The sequence below is a fragment of the Agelaius phoeniceus genome, chromosome 26 (genome assembly GCF_051311805.1).
Source record: "Agelaius phoeniceus isolate bAgePho1 chromosome 26, bAgePho1.hap1, whole genome shotgun sequence".
In the NCBI taxonomy this organism is placed as follows: domain Eukaryota; kingdom Metazoa; phylum Chordata; class Aves; order Passeriformes; family Icteridae; genus Agelaius; species Agelaius phoeniceus.
In genome coordinates this window covers 1,616,392-1,631,077 of record NC_135290.1, presented here as the reverse complement: position 1 = coordinate 1,631,077, position 14,686 = coordinate 1,616,392, and the positions used below count along the sequence as shown (strand labels likewise).

The following is a 14,686-nucleotide window of genomic DNA, read 5'->3' as shown; positions in this document are numbered from 1 at the left end:
TGAGCACAGGGCTGCACCCCAATCTGCTGGCAGCTCCCAGACAGCCAGTTAGAGGAGAACCACTGGAAGCAAAAGGAAGGAGCAGGCAGGAACCCTGGCTCCCAGCCCAGCACCCTATCTTGGGGGCTGGCACCCGGGTGTCCTGGCCTCCCTCCCAGACCCTATCATCTCCCGGGCTGGCATCCAGGTGGTATCAGAGTTATTCACTGGCAGCACCTCTGCGTGTTATCCTGGCGTTATCCCGGCAGGATCTGACCCTCTGTGGCGGCAGGATCCGGCCACTCGGTCGAGGCTCTTCCTGTGGGGCACTCCTGGGTGGAGAGGGGCCATGAGTGGTGCCAGGTCTGGGTGCAAGTCCCCCCCTTCAGCAGCTGCAGGGCCTGGCTGGAGCCCAGCACAGTGCAGGAGACACTCAGAGAAGTGGCACACGCTGTCCCCCTGCTCCCATCCAGTGCCAGTGGCTGTGCACTGGCTGTGGCAAGGACAGCATGTGCAGCCCTGGTCCATTTCCTCCCTCCCTCCCTCCCTCCCTCCCTCCCTCAGGATAGTTTCCCATTCTGTCCCTGGGGACTACTTGGCTTGTGAGCCTGATGCATCACCGTGCTCCCTGCTTTGAAGCATTCCTGCTGGGCTCACGGGATGCTCGGTGCTGTCCTCAGAGCCCTGCTCTTCCTCTAGGCCATGGGGAACTCTCATTGCAGCTCTGAGCTGCTTTCTGCTCTTTTTTATTAAAAAAGAGGGGGGGAAAAAAATAAAAAAAAGCCCAGAAGCAAACCCTTCATGTCTATTTTTAAAACCCAGCCCCACCAGCAGCATGCTTTCCAATTGTTTCCCCCCAGCACTCAGCCTGCGACCGCTCGGCCCATTATAAATGGGTCTTATCGGCGAAGAAAAGGCTTTTGCATTATAGGGAGCTGCTGCTTAATTAGCCAGCGGAGCTCCGAACCTGCCTGTCCTCTTTTTCATACCAGCAGCACCAATCTCCAGCCTCGACCTGCTGTTTATTACTGCGGTACTCCCGGCTCTGCAGCTCGCGGGGTTGTTTCCTCGCCTTTCTGGCTGACAGAGGCAATATTAAACCCAAATTCTGCCCGTTGGAGACACCAGAGCAGGGTCAGGCTGGGATGGAGGGAGGCAGGTAGGAAAGGACCATCCAAGGGTGCCTGGGGTCAGGGTGGATGCTGAGTGATGGGGGTGCCTGTCCCTGGGGACAGCCTGGCTGCTCGGTCCCCACCGGGATGTCCACGCTGTCATCACCTGATTATAATTATAAACAGAGACAAACGAGCCAGGGGTGCCAGCAGTGAGCCCAGCTCCAAACTGGAACCAAGAACCTTCCCGTGGGGGAAGGTGGGCCCAGCCCAGGCCCTCCTTGTCCCTCCCTGCCATCCCAGCCCCAAAAAGGCCTTGGAAAGAGGGAAGAGCCCATTCGCAGCGCGTGTGGGCTCTAATCCCCAGCTCAAAGCTGGGAGATCAGTGAAAAGTTAATTTCCTTACAAGATGCTACACAGCTGGAGCTGGCCCAGACAGGGGGGTCAGCACGGGATCAGCTCTGCCACAGCAAGGAGCAGCCATGGCCCCCAGCCCTGCAGACACACTGTCCACTGTGGCCAGGGCGAGCTCAAATCCTCCAGCATCCCCTGAGGATGGCACCAAGGAGCTGAGCCGCATCCAGGGCTGGTTTTTTGGGGATGTGCTTTGCAGTGAAGCCACTGGCCAGGGCTCATGGGGTCCCCAGAGCAGGAGGTGGCCACAGGTGCTGAGTGCCACGGTGCCAGCACGGCCTGAGCAGCAGCAGCTGGTGGCACTCGCTCTGCTTAATCTGCGTGAATGTGATGCTGATGAATATGAAAGGGGAGATGTGGCTGCGACAGCTGGAGCAGCTGGTGGGGCAGCCCCAGCCCCTCCACCCCGTCCTTTGCTGGGCAGAGCCCACAGCTTGTCCCCTCCAGCAGCAGTTCGTGTCAGTCCCCATGGAACTGGGATTAGGGACTGGGATCAGGCCAGCAAACTCATAACACTGGTGCAGAGGCCAGGGTTTTCCCCTGGGAGGGTCAGAGAGTGATTGGGGTGCCCTGTGCCTCTCAGCATATCCCCCCAACAGCAATGGGGGGCCTGAGCACGCAGCCAGGCAGGCATGGCTTGGAAGTGCCACCACACCCAAAGGGAACAGGGGCACTCATGGGACACGTCCCCTCTGTCCCCAGCCCAGGGCACATCCCTGGCACTGCCCCTCTCCAGCAGCTGCTGCCAGGAGGCCTGGCTGAGGCAGGGGGATGGATCCAAGCAGGGTTTCTCCATGCAGCTTTGTAAACAGCAACATCTGACGTGCCCAACGGGTGTGCTGGGAGCAGGAGGGCAAATCCCACCAGCAGCTGCTGCATGCTGGCACTGTCAGGGTGCTGGCAGCCCCAGGGAGCCTCTGCTGCTGCCCCATGGTGGGGTCAAGGCAGCACTAAGGGGACTTCTTGGGTGTTGGAGGAGTAGGAAGGCACAGCCAGCTGCCAAACCCCAACCCCAAGTTGAGCTCTTGGCCTGTACAAACCCATGGGGTTTATGCCAAGCTAGGGCTGTTTGCTGCTTGCTGTTTGCTTTAAGGGTCAGTCTGTGACCTCGGGAAAGGGATGGACAGCAGAGCCCAGCTCCAGATGGGAACTTATAAACATCCCTCCTCACAATGGCAAAAGCTCTGGTCCCAGAGATCCTGCACTGCAGAGCCAATGCTGCCATCCTTGGCATGGCTGTGCTGCAGCTCCAGGCACCCCCATTGCCCTGGCTGTGCCCCAGGGCCGGTGTGACCAGGCAGAGAACTGGAAGAGACATTTTTCATCCCCACAGATGCTTTTTGCTTGGACCTGATGTCCTATGAACAAAAGGACAGGCCCAGATCATCCCCAGCACCTCCAAGAATGCTGCCTGGAGCAGGCTTTTTTTTTCTTTCCTTTTTCCTGAGATCCCTGCCCTGGCAGAGTTAAGATGCATTTTGCCAACCCACTGGATTGATCCAGGACCCCTTTTGGCTCCTGGGGACCAGAGCATCCTTCCACCAGCACCCAAAATCACCCTGCTAGGCTTGGATCTTTCTAGTGGCAACATTTTGGTGGGTACCCTCAGCCAGCTGACACTCCTGATTTTCCTTCCCCGCTGCTGCTTCCAGCCAGCAAGGCCTGTGAGCACACAAATCCCTGCACAGGGGAACCTCTGTCCCGCTGATGTTACTTAATAAGGTCATTTTTGCTGTCTTGGTGTCCTGGCAGGTTTCAGTCTCCTGATGCCCTGTCTGGCTGTGGGGAGAGGGGCCAGGGCAGACCCTGAGTGTTGCCCATTCCCTCTCTGTGCAGGGGATGCAGACCTGCAGGGGCTCACCCCGGCTCCCAGGAGTGACCAATCTCCCACTAGCTCAGACTCCCTCTCCACTTTTTTCCATCCCCACCTCAGGGATTTGCTTTAGGGCCTCCCAGCAATCTGCACTTCCCTTTGAAGTTCCAAGCAGCCCCGACAGGGATTTATCCCAGGATGGGAGCACAGCTTGGTCCTCCAGGCTCCTCTCTGGCCCCAGAGCACAGCTCTGCTCCCATTCCCGTCCCCTCCGTGCCCTTCCCAGCCCCTCTCCTCTGCTCCTTTATATAATCCCACTATAGCTTTAGCCACTCTGCCATGAGACCCTGCAGATTAAATCTCCTGGCCTGGGGAAGAGCTCCAGGCACAGATTAATAGCTCTCTTTTTTAATATTCATAACAATGCTGGCTTGTGTCCGGCTCTGGAAACCCCCGTGTCCTGTTGATTAGTTTAATACTGATGATACTGATGACAATGCTGATGACAAATGCATTAACCACTGCTGCCTGCAGGGGATAAGGGGACAGGGAGGGAGGGCCCCCAGCAATGACATTTTTAATGTTATTAAGTGTTGGCTTTTATCAAGGTCAGAAGACACGGTGGGTCAGAAAGCACAAACCTCCAGGCACTCACTCACTCAGCTTGGGGGACCTGGGTGCTGGAAGATCAAACCAGAAATTTAGGGAATACAAGCCCACCACGTTGGCTGTGGAACCCTCCAAACCAGCATCCATGTCCTACCCCACCTGCCAAGCCCTGTCTGCAGCCCCCAGGCTTATTTGGGCTTATTTGGAATTATTTGGGGTTCATGGGGTTTATGTTGGTGTATATGGGGGTTTTTTTAGGTGTACTTCAAATCAGTTGGGGTTTTTTGGGTTTAATTTGGGGGTTTTTTTTGTTTTTTGGGGAGTTATTTGGATTTGTTTGGGGTTATTTGGGGGACTTTTAGGTATTGGGGTTTTTGGGGTTATTTGGGTTATTTCAGAAGACACTGACAGAAATTTGGGGAATACAAGCCCACCACGTTGGCTGTGGAACCCTCCAAACCAGCATCCATGTCCTACCCCACCTGCCAAGCCCTGTCTGCAGCCCCCAGGCTGGGTTTCACCCCAGATGGGCACAGGCACCCTCATGCTGGTGGCCACAGAGCACAGGCAGGTTGTGAATCCCCCCAGGGCTCCTCCAAGAGATCGTTTGGTGGCTGGATAAAATTAGATGGATGGAGACAGATTAGCTGAACAGCTGAAGGGGAGATGGATGGGGAAAGTGGATTGAGGAGCAAGGGCAGGCCTGAGGTGCCTCCTGGGGCTGGCTCAGGCCCTGGTGCTAAGCAGGGCCTGGTTTTTGAGGGCAGGCCTGAGGTGCCTCCTGAGGCTGGCTCAGCCCCTGGTGCTACAGCAGGGCCTGGTTTTTGAGGGCAGGCCTGAGGTGCCTCCTGGCGCTGGCTCAGCCCCTGGTGCTACAGCAGGGCCTGGTTTTTGGGAAGAAGGATGAGGAGGCTCAGCCTTCAGCAGAGCCCAGGCTGGCTCACCACAGGGAAACTGAGTCAGGGCAGAGAGTGCCACAGCTCTCCCGGCTGCAGCCTCTCCACAGGGCTGGGGGTACCCCAAATCACAGCTGCACAGAGCCCAGATCCTGGGGGAATGCCCTGTCTTTGGGCCAGGCCTAAGGGAATGTGCTGCTCCCATCCCTGACCCTGATACTCCCTCATTCCCTTGACACCTCCATGCTGTGAGATGTGGGTTTGAGCAGGGCTGTGCCTGTTGGGGCCACTTTTGGGGTGATTGCCCTGGTTTTGGAGGGGGATTAACTTTTGGCCAAGCCTGAATTGGCCAGGCAGTTAGACTAGATTATTGCTGTAGTTCCCTCCCAACAGAAATAGTCTATTTTATTTAATTTAAGAAGGGATCAGTGAGGGGCTCACAGTGACATTGGCCAGGGCTGCTCAAGCTCAGCACCTCCCAGATTTGCAGGATCAAACCAGGCACCAGCTGCCACCCAAACCCACCCCCAGCCACCTCCCAGCTGCTCCTTATATCCCTCCAACTGGATGTAACTGGGCCCAGTTTTCAGCTGTTCAGCACTGGCCATGGGATTAACCCTTTCCTGTGCCACACAGGGCCTGCCAGGACCCAGCCCCCCTGAGAACAGCTCAGAGCCCATCCCTTCCCACTGCCACGGAGGAACTTAGGAAGGACACCTGAGGCAGTGAAGGAATGCAGGAGGCCAGAGCACCTGAGCCGGGTTGGGCTGCCTGGACCAGAATTCCCAGTCCAGGGGGAAGCATGGGGTTGATGGCTGCCCATTCCAGTGAACCTTGTGGGCTCCAGGAAATCAGTGATGCTTCAAAACCACCCCTGGGGGGAATAAAAACCTCCTCATTTTCTAACACACCAAAGGAGAAAGCATCCCTGAGTGGGCTCCCCTGCACACACCAGTGCCAGCATCAACACTGGCAGAGCTGTGGCATCCTGGGGATGGCACCGTGTCACCCCACTGGGCACGTGCCACCTCACTCAGCAGCTCTTACAGGGCATCTCTTCATCTAAAGAGCCCTAAAAATCCTGGTAAAGGGAGGGAAAGGAGCTCTCTTCTTCCTGCTCCACACGGAGGTAACCTGTCTCATGCCATGCAGTCCCCCAAACAGCTTTACTGCCAAAAATCCACTCTCTCCTCCCCAGCTCGCACATTTAAGTGGATTTCCTCTCCCTTTGGTGAGCAGTGGAGAAAGAGAGAGAGAGAGAAAGAAAGAACAAACGAACAAATCACAGCTGCCGGGGTCTTTGAGCAGGTTTTACCGTGTCCGTTTCTTTCCCGTTCTTGTGCCTGTGTGTGTCCGTGTATGTGCACATCCCTGACGTCACGGCAGATTTTGAAGTTGCCCGATGCCGGCCATCTGCTCCTGATTACGGGAGGCCCTGAGCTCCTTAAAATTATACGCAGGAAGGCCGGCATGCCCCTCCCGGCTGGAGCGCGGCCACGGCCGGAGCGGGAGCGCCGGCTCCGCATCCCTGCCCGGCCGCTAATCCCCGGGGAAAGGCGGGATCCGCGATCCGGGCAGGGACGTGGCTTGGCTCCCTGTCGGCTGCAGCGGTACCTGGCTGCTCCATCATCTCTAGGAGTTTTGGGAGAGGAGCCTGGGGGGGTTTACATACGCTTCCTAAAATCCCAGAGGCCTGGGGACTGCCCAGCCGGTTCTGCTCCATGGGATGGAGCATTTTTGAGAAGGGGTCTCGCTGGAAGTGGAGCTGTGCAGTCTCCCCTCTGTGAACCCCCCTGCATTGCTGGATCTTTTCCATATTTAACACTGGCTTGGGCTGGAGGTGCTGCTGTGGGGCAGGACCCGTGTGCGGGGTCACAGGGGACATTTGGGGTCACCAAGAGCATGGCTGTGCTCTGGGGGTGTCACTGGCAGCGGCTCTGGGGCTCAGGGGTCTTGCTCCCATCGCTGCCAAAGCAACAGCACACAGCTCAAGGGAGGGACTCAGTGATTGTAGGTTTTTGGAGGATTTGGTGGGAATAAAGCTGGCAAAGGAGGTGGGAAACCACCCGTGTCCTTCGCTTGGTGCTTTGGAAAAGACCTGCAGGTGTTTTCAGTTGCCTCTAATTGCAGACTGGTGCCTGGCTGCTGCACAAGGAGAGCCACAGGGTCGAGCTGACATCCAACAGGAAAATCCCTATGGACATATTTGGGATGCTCCTCACAGCACTCCCAGGACACTGAGCCAGTCCTTGTGCCCCCTTTATGCCTCAGTTTCCCCGTGGCAGGACAAGACAAGGCCATGCCTGGCCACTCCAGGCCTTTAGGGAATGTCCTTGGGGGCTGATCCCACCTGGTCCTGCTGCCCACGTGGGCTCACCCCCATTGCCTGCATCCCGTCCCCAAAAACTGCCTGGTGATTGCAGGGCAATTAACTGCAGCGTGATTACAAGCAGGATGCTTAATGAGGTTAAACCACTACCTGGGACTTCCTGAGTTCTTAATTACTCACTCTTTAATTGCTGCTCTCAAGTACATTAATATAAATGACTGTCTGGGACAGAAAAAAGAGATGTGATCAGTGTGATTGGGATGCTTCAGGGATATGGCCCTTTCCCAGGGCTCAGATCATGTTCCATGCCCTCCACTACCCATCAGCAGGGATTACGCCCATCAAAGTGCTCAAAACCCCCACTTTTCTGCCAAAAGTATTTGGTGCTGGAGGGGAGGGGCAGGTCAGGGTTTCCTGAGCAGCCCCCCCTGAGCCTATCTCTGCTCGGCAGCATCGTGTTTCCGCTGCCTGGTGGATGTGGTGCCTGTGAAGAACGAGGAAGGCGTCGTCATCATGTTCATCCTCAACTTCGAGGACCTGGCCCAGCTGATCGCCAAGAGCACCGGGCGGAGCCTGCACCAGCGGCTGTCGCACAGCTGGAACAAAGGTGCGTGCCCGGGGGCGGCGGGGCCGGGAGGGCAGCACCGCATCCTCGTCCCGGGGCTTGCTGGGGAGCACGGGGGGACTCAAGGATGCCTCAGTGTCTGGGCAGGATCCTGCATGGGAAGAGGTTTGTGGTTTTTGCACAGCCGCAGCTCTGCCTGCTCAGGGACTGGCCCAGCCAAGCCCCAGCTGGATGGGGAAGGGCTGTTTGAGCCAGCTGGGCTCCCCTTGCCCTCACAGCTGTCTGCAGACACTTCCCAAAATCCCAGAGGCCTGGGGAACAGGGCTGGGGACTGCCCAGCCTGTTCTGCATGGGATGGAGCATTTTTGAGAAGGGGTCTTGCTGGAAGTGGAGCTGTGGAGTCTCCCCTCTGTGAACCCCCCTGCATTGCTGGATCTTTTCCATATTTAACACTGGCTTGGGCTGGAGGTGCTGCTGTGGGGCAGGACCTGCGTGCGGGGTCACCGGGGACATTTGGGGTCACCAAGAGCATGGCTGTGCTGTGGGGGTGTCACTGCAGGCCAATGGCACAAGGATGGCTGCACTGCAACAGCTCAGCTTGCCCCAGCTTCAGGCTATTCCCTGCTCTCCTAGGCTCATCCTAGGGTTTTGGAGACAGTGGAAAACTCAAATTCCCTTTTTTGGGAAGACTGGATCAAAGGGGAAGCTGTGGTGAGGCTCTTGAGGGGATGTGGATATTCAGGGAGGCAGATGTGACTTCTAAATCTCCTCCTTGCATACAGCCCTCAGTGCTGGTCACCTCTCCTTGAGTCAGGAAATAACCCCAGCTCTGCCTCCATGATGACATTCCCTACAGGTGCTGTTGGGAGGCTTTGGGCAGGCCTCAAAATAAAGCTGTGGGAGCAACATGGGTCTGTCCCCCCTTGGCACATGGGGTGGCACAGCAGGACCAGAGCCAGGGCCACGTCAGGGAGCCATGGGGACACGTGGCCATTGAACTGGGGTTTGTGTGGGTCCCAGTGCATTCCTGCTCGGTCCATATCTATATCCTGGAGCATTCAGGTGTCTGTGTATGGCACCAGCAGAGTTTTGTGTGGGTTTGTGTGTGCTCAGGGCAGGCATGCACACAGGGGTTCATGGATGTGTGAGTGTGAATGGACAGATGAATGTGTTTGTAGGCCTGTGAAGTGATGAGATTCATGGTTTTGATGGATTGCTTTAGTACCAGCTGCCCTCTATGCATGACCTGCTGAGGAAATCCTAAATCCCAGCACCAGCGTTGCTTTGCAGCCCCGCCAGCTCTCAGAATGTCTCAACACAGGATGCAGCCATATCCCATCCCACCCAAAGACATGGCAGGAGGCACCCAAATCAAGAGCCCCTGTCGCTTCCCTGCATGTTGGATGTTGTGTTGAGCATCCCAAGGGATGTTGTGTTTCTTGGGTTTCCCACTCCAGTGACAGGGGGTGTGGAAAGGCCAGAGCTGCTGGTGCCCATCCAGATCAGGCTCTTGTGCTCAGGTTTTCTGGCTCAGTCTTTCATTGCATAGCCACAGGGGGCTGCATTGCTGGTCTCCAGCTCACTGGTGTGCAGGGAATGTTGGATGCTTTGCTTCTTCCAGCTGAAAAGCTGCTCTAGGCAGAGGGGATGGGGTGAGCAGAGGGAGCCAGTGTGGTACCCCATGGGCAGGGGCATTTCTGGGCAGGCTGGGACCCTGCCCAAGCAGCTCAGTGGTGTTTTGGGGCCAGATGAGGGAAGCTATTCTTGCCAAAACCAAAGAGCTCCTCAACGTGCTGCTGTTTCCCAGGGGACAATGTCTTTGTGGAGGTCATGCCACATCCCACGTGCCCCAGGATTTAGGCCACCTTTTGTGCAGTTAGGGAGCAGAGTTGGTGCTGCTGGATGAGCTTCAGGGCTGACCCAGGCCCTGAGGGTGTGAGCCCAGCTGCTCACACAAACTCTGCAGTAGCAAGTGACCATGGTCTCCTCTAGAAGAGGACAAGTGACTTTGCATTGAGTGTCACAACCAGGGGCATTGGGCCCTCTCCAGATCTGGGCTCTTTCTCTCCTGCACCTCTCTCACAGCTCCTAGCAGCCCTGGCTGCCCTTGTCCCAGCCCCAGGCCCCCGTGAGGTGGTCTCCTGGTCCCCTGTGATGTCAAAAAGGGATCCTGTTTTTGTGGTCCAAATTCCCTCACTGAAAATTCAAAACAAATCCAGGAACAAAATTGTTAGAACTACTTTTCTTTCTATGCCTTTCTAAATTACCATCTCTATTGTGTGGGGGGTTTTTTCCCTAAAGTTCCACCAAGGAGATTTAGAGGCTCTATTTCCTCTGGGACCAAATCCCTTAATTGGCTTTAACCTCTTTAATTGGCTTAGGGATGCTCTGCACCTTTCCCATCTCACATCCACAGTTATAGGGAACTCTTCTCCAGCTCAGAGGAGCTTGCTGCCAGGTCAGGGTCTGCCTTGAGCACGTGGCACTGTGGTGGCATGGGAATATCCAGTGCTTTGGAGGAGGAAAGGCCACACACAGCATGTGCATCCCCCAGAGCCACCCAAAACTCTCCGTAGCCTCTCCCCTGTCCCGCCTCACTCCAGCCATCACATGCAGCTAGGTCACATCTTTCTCTCTTGTGTTTTGTTTTTCTTTTTAACAAGGTGAAGGTAGGAGTTTGAAGTTTAGTCTCCCGTCCCTGCGGCGCCTCAAAATCCAGCGGAAATCTCTGCCCACCAGTGAGTTTGATGGAGTAGCCATTGACTATGGAAAGGTAACCGTAGCCTTTGTCTGATACCAGCCCACGCCTCAGGCCAGGTCCCAGCGCTCCTCCTCGCTGTCCCCATCCCAGTCCCCCTTGGCTGCTGTGGTTTGGGCCATCTCCTGTGGCAGGGCAGGGCACGGGGGGCAGTGCTGGCCCTGCTGGGCTTGGCCGTGTGGGCTGCAGCTCCTCCCTGCTGCTCTGCACATCCCGTGGCTTGAGGGGGGAGTGGGAGATGTGCCAAAGCTGGGAGGAAGCTCTGCCTCCATACTCAGAGTTGTCCAGGATGGTGGAGCTCCAGGGAGCTGTCCCCACCTCAAGGAGGGGAGTGCTGGTGGCTGCAGGAGCGTGGTGTGCTCTGAGCAAGGACTGGCAGGCTCATTTCCCCATGATTTCCTGGCAGGGAGCAGGCAGCACAGGCAGGTCCAGCTTCTCAGCCCTCCAGCAAAGATTGTTCCTCCCATGGTGGAAGGTGATGCTGTCACCAACCTTGAAAAGCTGTTTAGAGATTGCTGTTCTTGGTGGCTTCCTGACAGTGCTCAGGGTAGCTCCAGTCAAAGAGCTGCTGTTTTCTGAAATGCTGCAGCCCAAGGCTGTGAGCAGGAGGCTTTTGCTCTGCTAAGGCATCCCCATGTGCCAGGGTCTGGCTGTGCTGGATGTATCCAGGCAGCCTGGATAAATCTGCTTGCCCAGCTCATAGATATAATGAGATGGAAGGTGCCTGTCTTCTCAGAGGTTGTGCTTATGGTAGGTTGAAGATATGCATAGGGTTATCAGATGTTTTGGGTGCATCATTCCCATAGGCACCAGCATTGCTAAAAAGCTCTGGGTACCCCGAGGCTGGAGCTGCACGGGCACTGCAGCGTGGAATGGAAATGGAATGCAGTGTGGAATGGGAAATGTGCATTGAGGACAACCTGATGCTGCATCATCTCACTGGAGCTTGGTCAAATGGCCACAGCCCAGAGATGCAGGGCCAGCCAGCAGTCAGCCTCTCCAGGCACCCCATCCTAAAACCTGCCCTAAAGGGCCTTAGGGATGGTGAGGAGTGCCACAGTTCCTCCTGTGGGTACTACTGGAGGCACACATTCTCATGGGTTTCTACTCCAGAACGGGGTTGCTTTGCACACCCCACTACAGAAATTAAAATCTGGAAACTCTTCAGGTCTCCAGAGAAAAAGGTTTAGCAATGTTTTACAGTGGCTATAGGAGAAGGAGGAGCAATATGGCCAAATTTGCAAACCCAGCAGCTCCTCCAGTGCTTCCTGGTGCAGAGCACATCCTCCCCCATAAACACCAGCACAGGCCCTGGGCACTGACCCTCGGTGGTGGCCTGAGCTCTTGCAGCAGGGGAGGGAAGGGCAGCCCCAGTGGTGGGACACGGGGCCATCTCAGAGAAACGCATGGCACAGCAGGGACTGCAGGCAAGCCTGTCCCTAGGCCTCCTCTTCTCTTGCTCTCACCTGCTTCCACCTGTGCAGCATCGCCTCGCAAACCTCCCCGCGGCCGCCCAGCCTCCGGCGGGAGCTGGGAGCTGCCAAGTCCCCAGGGACTCGGTGGCCCCACTCCAAAGCAGGTCCTGGTCCAGGCTGGAGATGACCTCAGGAACTGCAGTGCTTCCCAGCCCTCTGCCTCTCCTCTTACCCACCCCGGCTCCCTCACCTTGCCCCACAGCACGCGGGGACTCCTTCTAATACAACGCTTTCTCCTGGCTGTCTTAAAGCCTGGTGGTGACTCCCTGATTTTGAGGGACTTGAAGACATCGCCCAAGGAAAACTGTATGCAGTCAGAGACCGAATCCCTCCTGGAAAAGGAGCGGAGGCCAAGCCTGGAGGCCGACCCCACCCTACAACACTCGTCCCCGAAACAAGAGCCTCCCGTGCTGGGCCCACACCCCGCATGGGGTTTCTTTCGGTCTCGCCCTGGGGGCAGCTTCCACAGCCTCCGCAGGGTCTCCTCCTTGGACAACTTTGAGGCTGCGAGGTCTGAGTTCCAGAGAAAATTCAGGGAAAGGAGGGCAAACTCAGGTAGGGAAAACCCCGGAGCCGTCGGTTCTACTGCGGGAGCCAGGGCTCCGGCCATGGCCCCAGCACATCTCGGGGGGGAGGTCTCGGTCTCTTTTTCCCTCTGCAAAGGGGAGATTACCTGGGTCTTCTCCCCAAAACCCACTGGTCTCCATGTGATTCCCTGCACAGGCAGGTCCTGCTCTGTAGGTAGAGCCATCCATGGTTTGTGTGTGAGGTGTGAGACCGCATGAGGTTGCATTTGGCTGCCCCACACAAGGGGCGTCCCGATGCCATCCCACCTTCCCTGGAGGGAGGGAAGGGCTCTGCAGGCATGTGCAGTGTGAGCTGTGTCCATGTGTTGGAAGTGGGTGAGACACCGGCCAGGCCACTCTGAAGGGCTGGAGGGAATGACCCTTCATCGTGCTATCCATGTCCAGACCTCTGGTTCTCATGAGAGTGATGAGGACAAATTAGAATGGAGGTCTAGAAGGAGAAGGCTCTCAGCTGGGGATGAGAGAGATCAATCTGTGGAATCTGGCTGTAAAAATGGGCTGGGGGTTCATGAACCTCCAATAGTCACAGGTTACAGACCCTCAGGAGGAGACACGATGTAGAGGGAGGGAAGGGAGAAGGGTGGCAGCAGCAGGGCTGGTGCTAACTGGGCACCTTCACAAATGTCTTCAGACACCTCCTTCCCACACCACCACTTGGGACAATGTCAGAGTGCAAGGGTTAGAAGGGATAAAGAATTGAAAATACAACCCTGCCCTGCCTGTAGGATTTGGAAAGGTTGGTACACGCTGAGCACAGAGCCTGGGGACCTTCCTGGAGCTCTGGCTCTGGGTACAGGCTCCCACTCATGACAACTTGCTGCCACAAGCCTGACCATGAAATGACCACCTACACAGCTTCCTCCCTGGTCCTGCCCTGGGGTGGCCCAGAGGCAGGGCCCCAGGGAGAAATATCAGGAGCCACTACAGCTCTTCTTCCAGAGAAAGCTCTGACCTCCCTGCCTGGAGCTGGGGGTGGAGGATACACCCGACTCCTGGTTCAGTTTGGCCAAAAACCAGCACAGCAGCTCAGGAGCTATGTTTGTCAGGCAAAGGGTGGAGAAGAATGACCTCCTCCTGTCTGTTTTCATGGCAGTTTTGGCATTTCTCCCTGGTGAATCTCAGTGGGTTGGTCCCCAACCCACTACAGTCATCAAGGGTAGCAAAGGACGCTTGAGTGTCTCTGTGTTTTGGCAGCTGCTCTGAGCCTCCTGCAGGAGGTTTAATGGTGAAAAGATGGGTGATGTGTGGGAAAAACAGCCCTCTCTCAAGCATCCCAGGCTGAGCATCCCACATCTGAGCCAGCCTGAAGAAGTCAAGCCTTTATGGCCAAGCAGATTTTGGCACCTTTTGGTGGCACCTTGTGGTGGTCCCCAGCCTCCTGGAGGTCCTACACGAGGTCAGGGCTCTGGGGATCTGTTCCTGCTCTCACTGCCCTTCTCAGTGCTCCTCTCCATCCTCTTCCAGAGGCTTCCCACGTCAAACCCAACCCCCCGAACTCCACGTCGGACTCGGACCTCATGAAGTACAGGACCATCAGCCAGATCCCCCAGTTCACGCTCAACTTCGTGGAGTTCAACCTGGAGAAGCACCGCTCTGGCTCCACCACAGAGATCGAGATAATTGCTCCCCACAAGGTGATGGAGCGCACCCAGAACGTCACCGAGAAGGTCACACAGGTATGGGGTCACACACAAGGCAGTGGTGGGGTGTGGTGGTGGTGTTTGTGGGTCCCCAGGAGAGATGAGAATCTTGACTCCATGTTTCAGAAGGCTGATTTATTATTTTATGAATATTTATATTATATATATTTATATATTATATATATTTAAATATATTTATTCATATAAATATATATAATATAAATGTAAATATATTTATTCATATAAATATATTTATTCATATAAATATATATAATATAATTTTAAATATATTTATTTATATAAATCTATATAATATATTTATTATATATTTTTATATAAATAAATATTTATTATATTTATTATTTTATTAAATTAAAAGAAAATTATATATTAAAACTATACTAAAGAAAGAGAAAGGAGGCATCAGAAGGCTCACAAAGGAATGGAATGAATAATAAAATCTTGTGACTGACCAGAGTCCCGACACAGCAGGACCTGTGATTGGTCAC

The 14,686-nt window shown here is 55.4% G+C and overlaps 1 protein-coding gene across 2 annotated transcripts in view; it reads left to right on the top strand.

Annotated features, from left to right (window-relative positions):
* Positions 1 to 14,686, top strand: part of KCNH6 (potassium voltage-gated channel subfamily H member 6) — a 31,931-nt gene that overhangs the window by 4,491 nt on the left and 12,754 nt on the right. Inside the window, exons 3-6 of one of the 2 annotated variants that reach the window (XM_077190758.1) lie at positions 7,604 to 7,759; positions 10,381 to 10,490; positions 12,202 to 12,505; positions 14,002 to 14,213. In XM_077190758.1, the coding sequence (XP_077046873.1) occupies positions 7,604 to 7,759; positions 10,381 to 10,490; positions 12,202 to 12,505; positions 14,002 to 14,213 (782 nt within the window). The remainder of the gene's footprint in view (positions 1 to 7,603; positions 7,760 to 10,380; positions 10,491 to 12,201; positions 12,506 to 14,001; positions 14,214 to 14,686) is intronic. The other variant, XM_077190759.1, reaches the window with a different exon arrangement.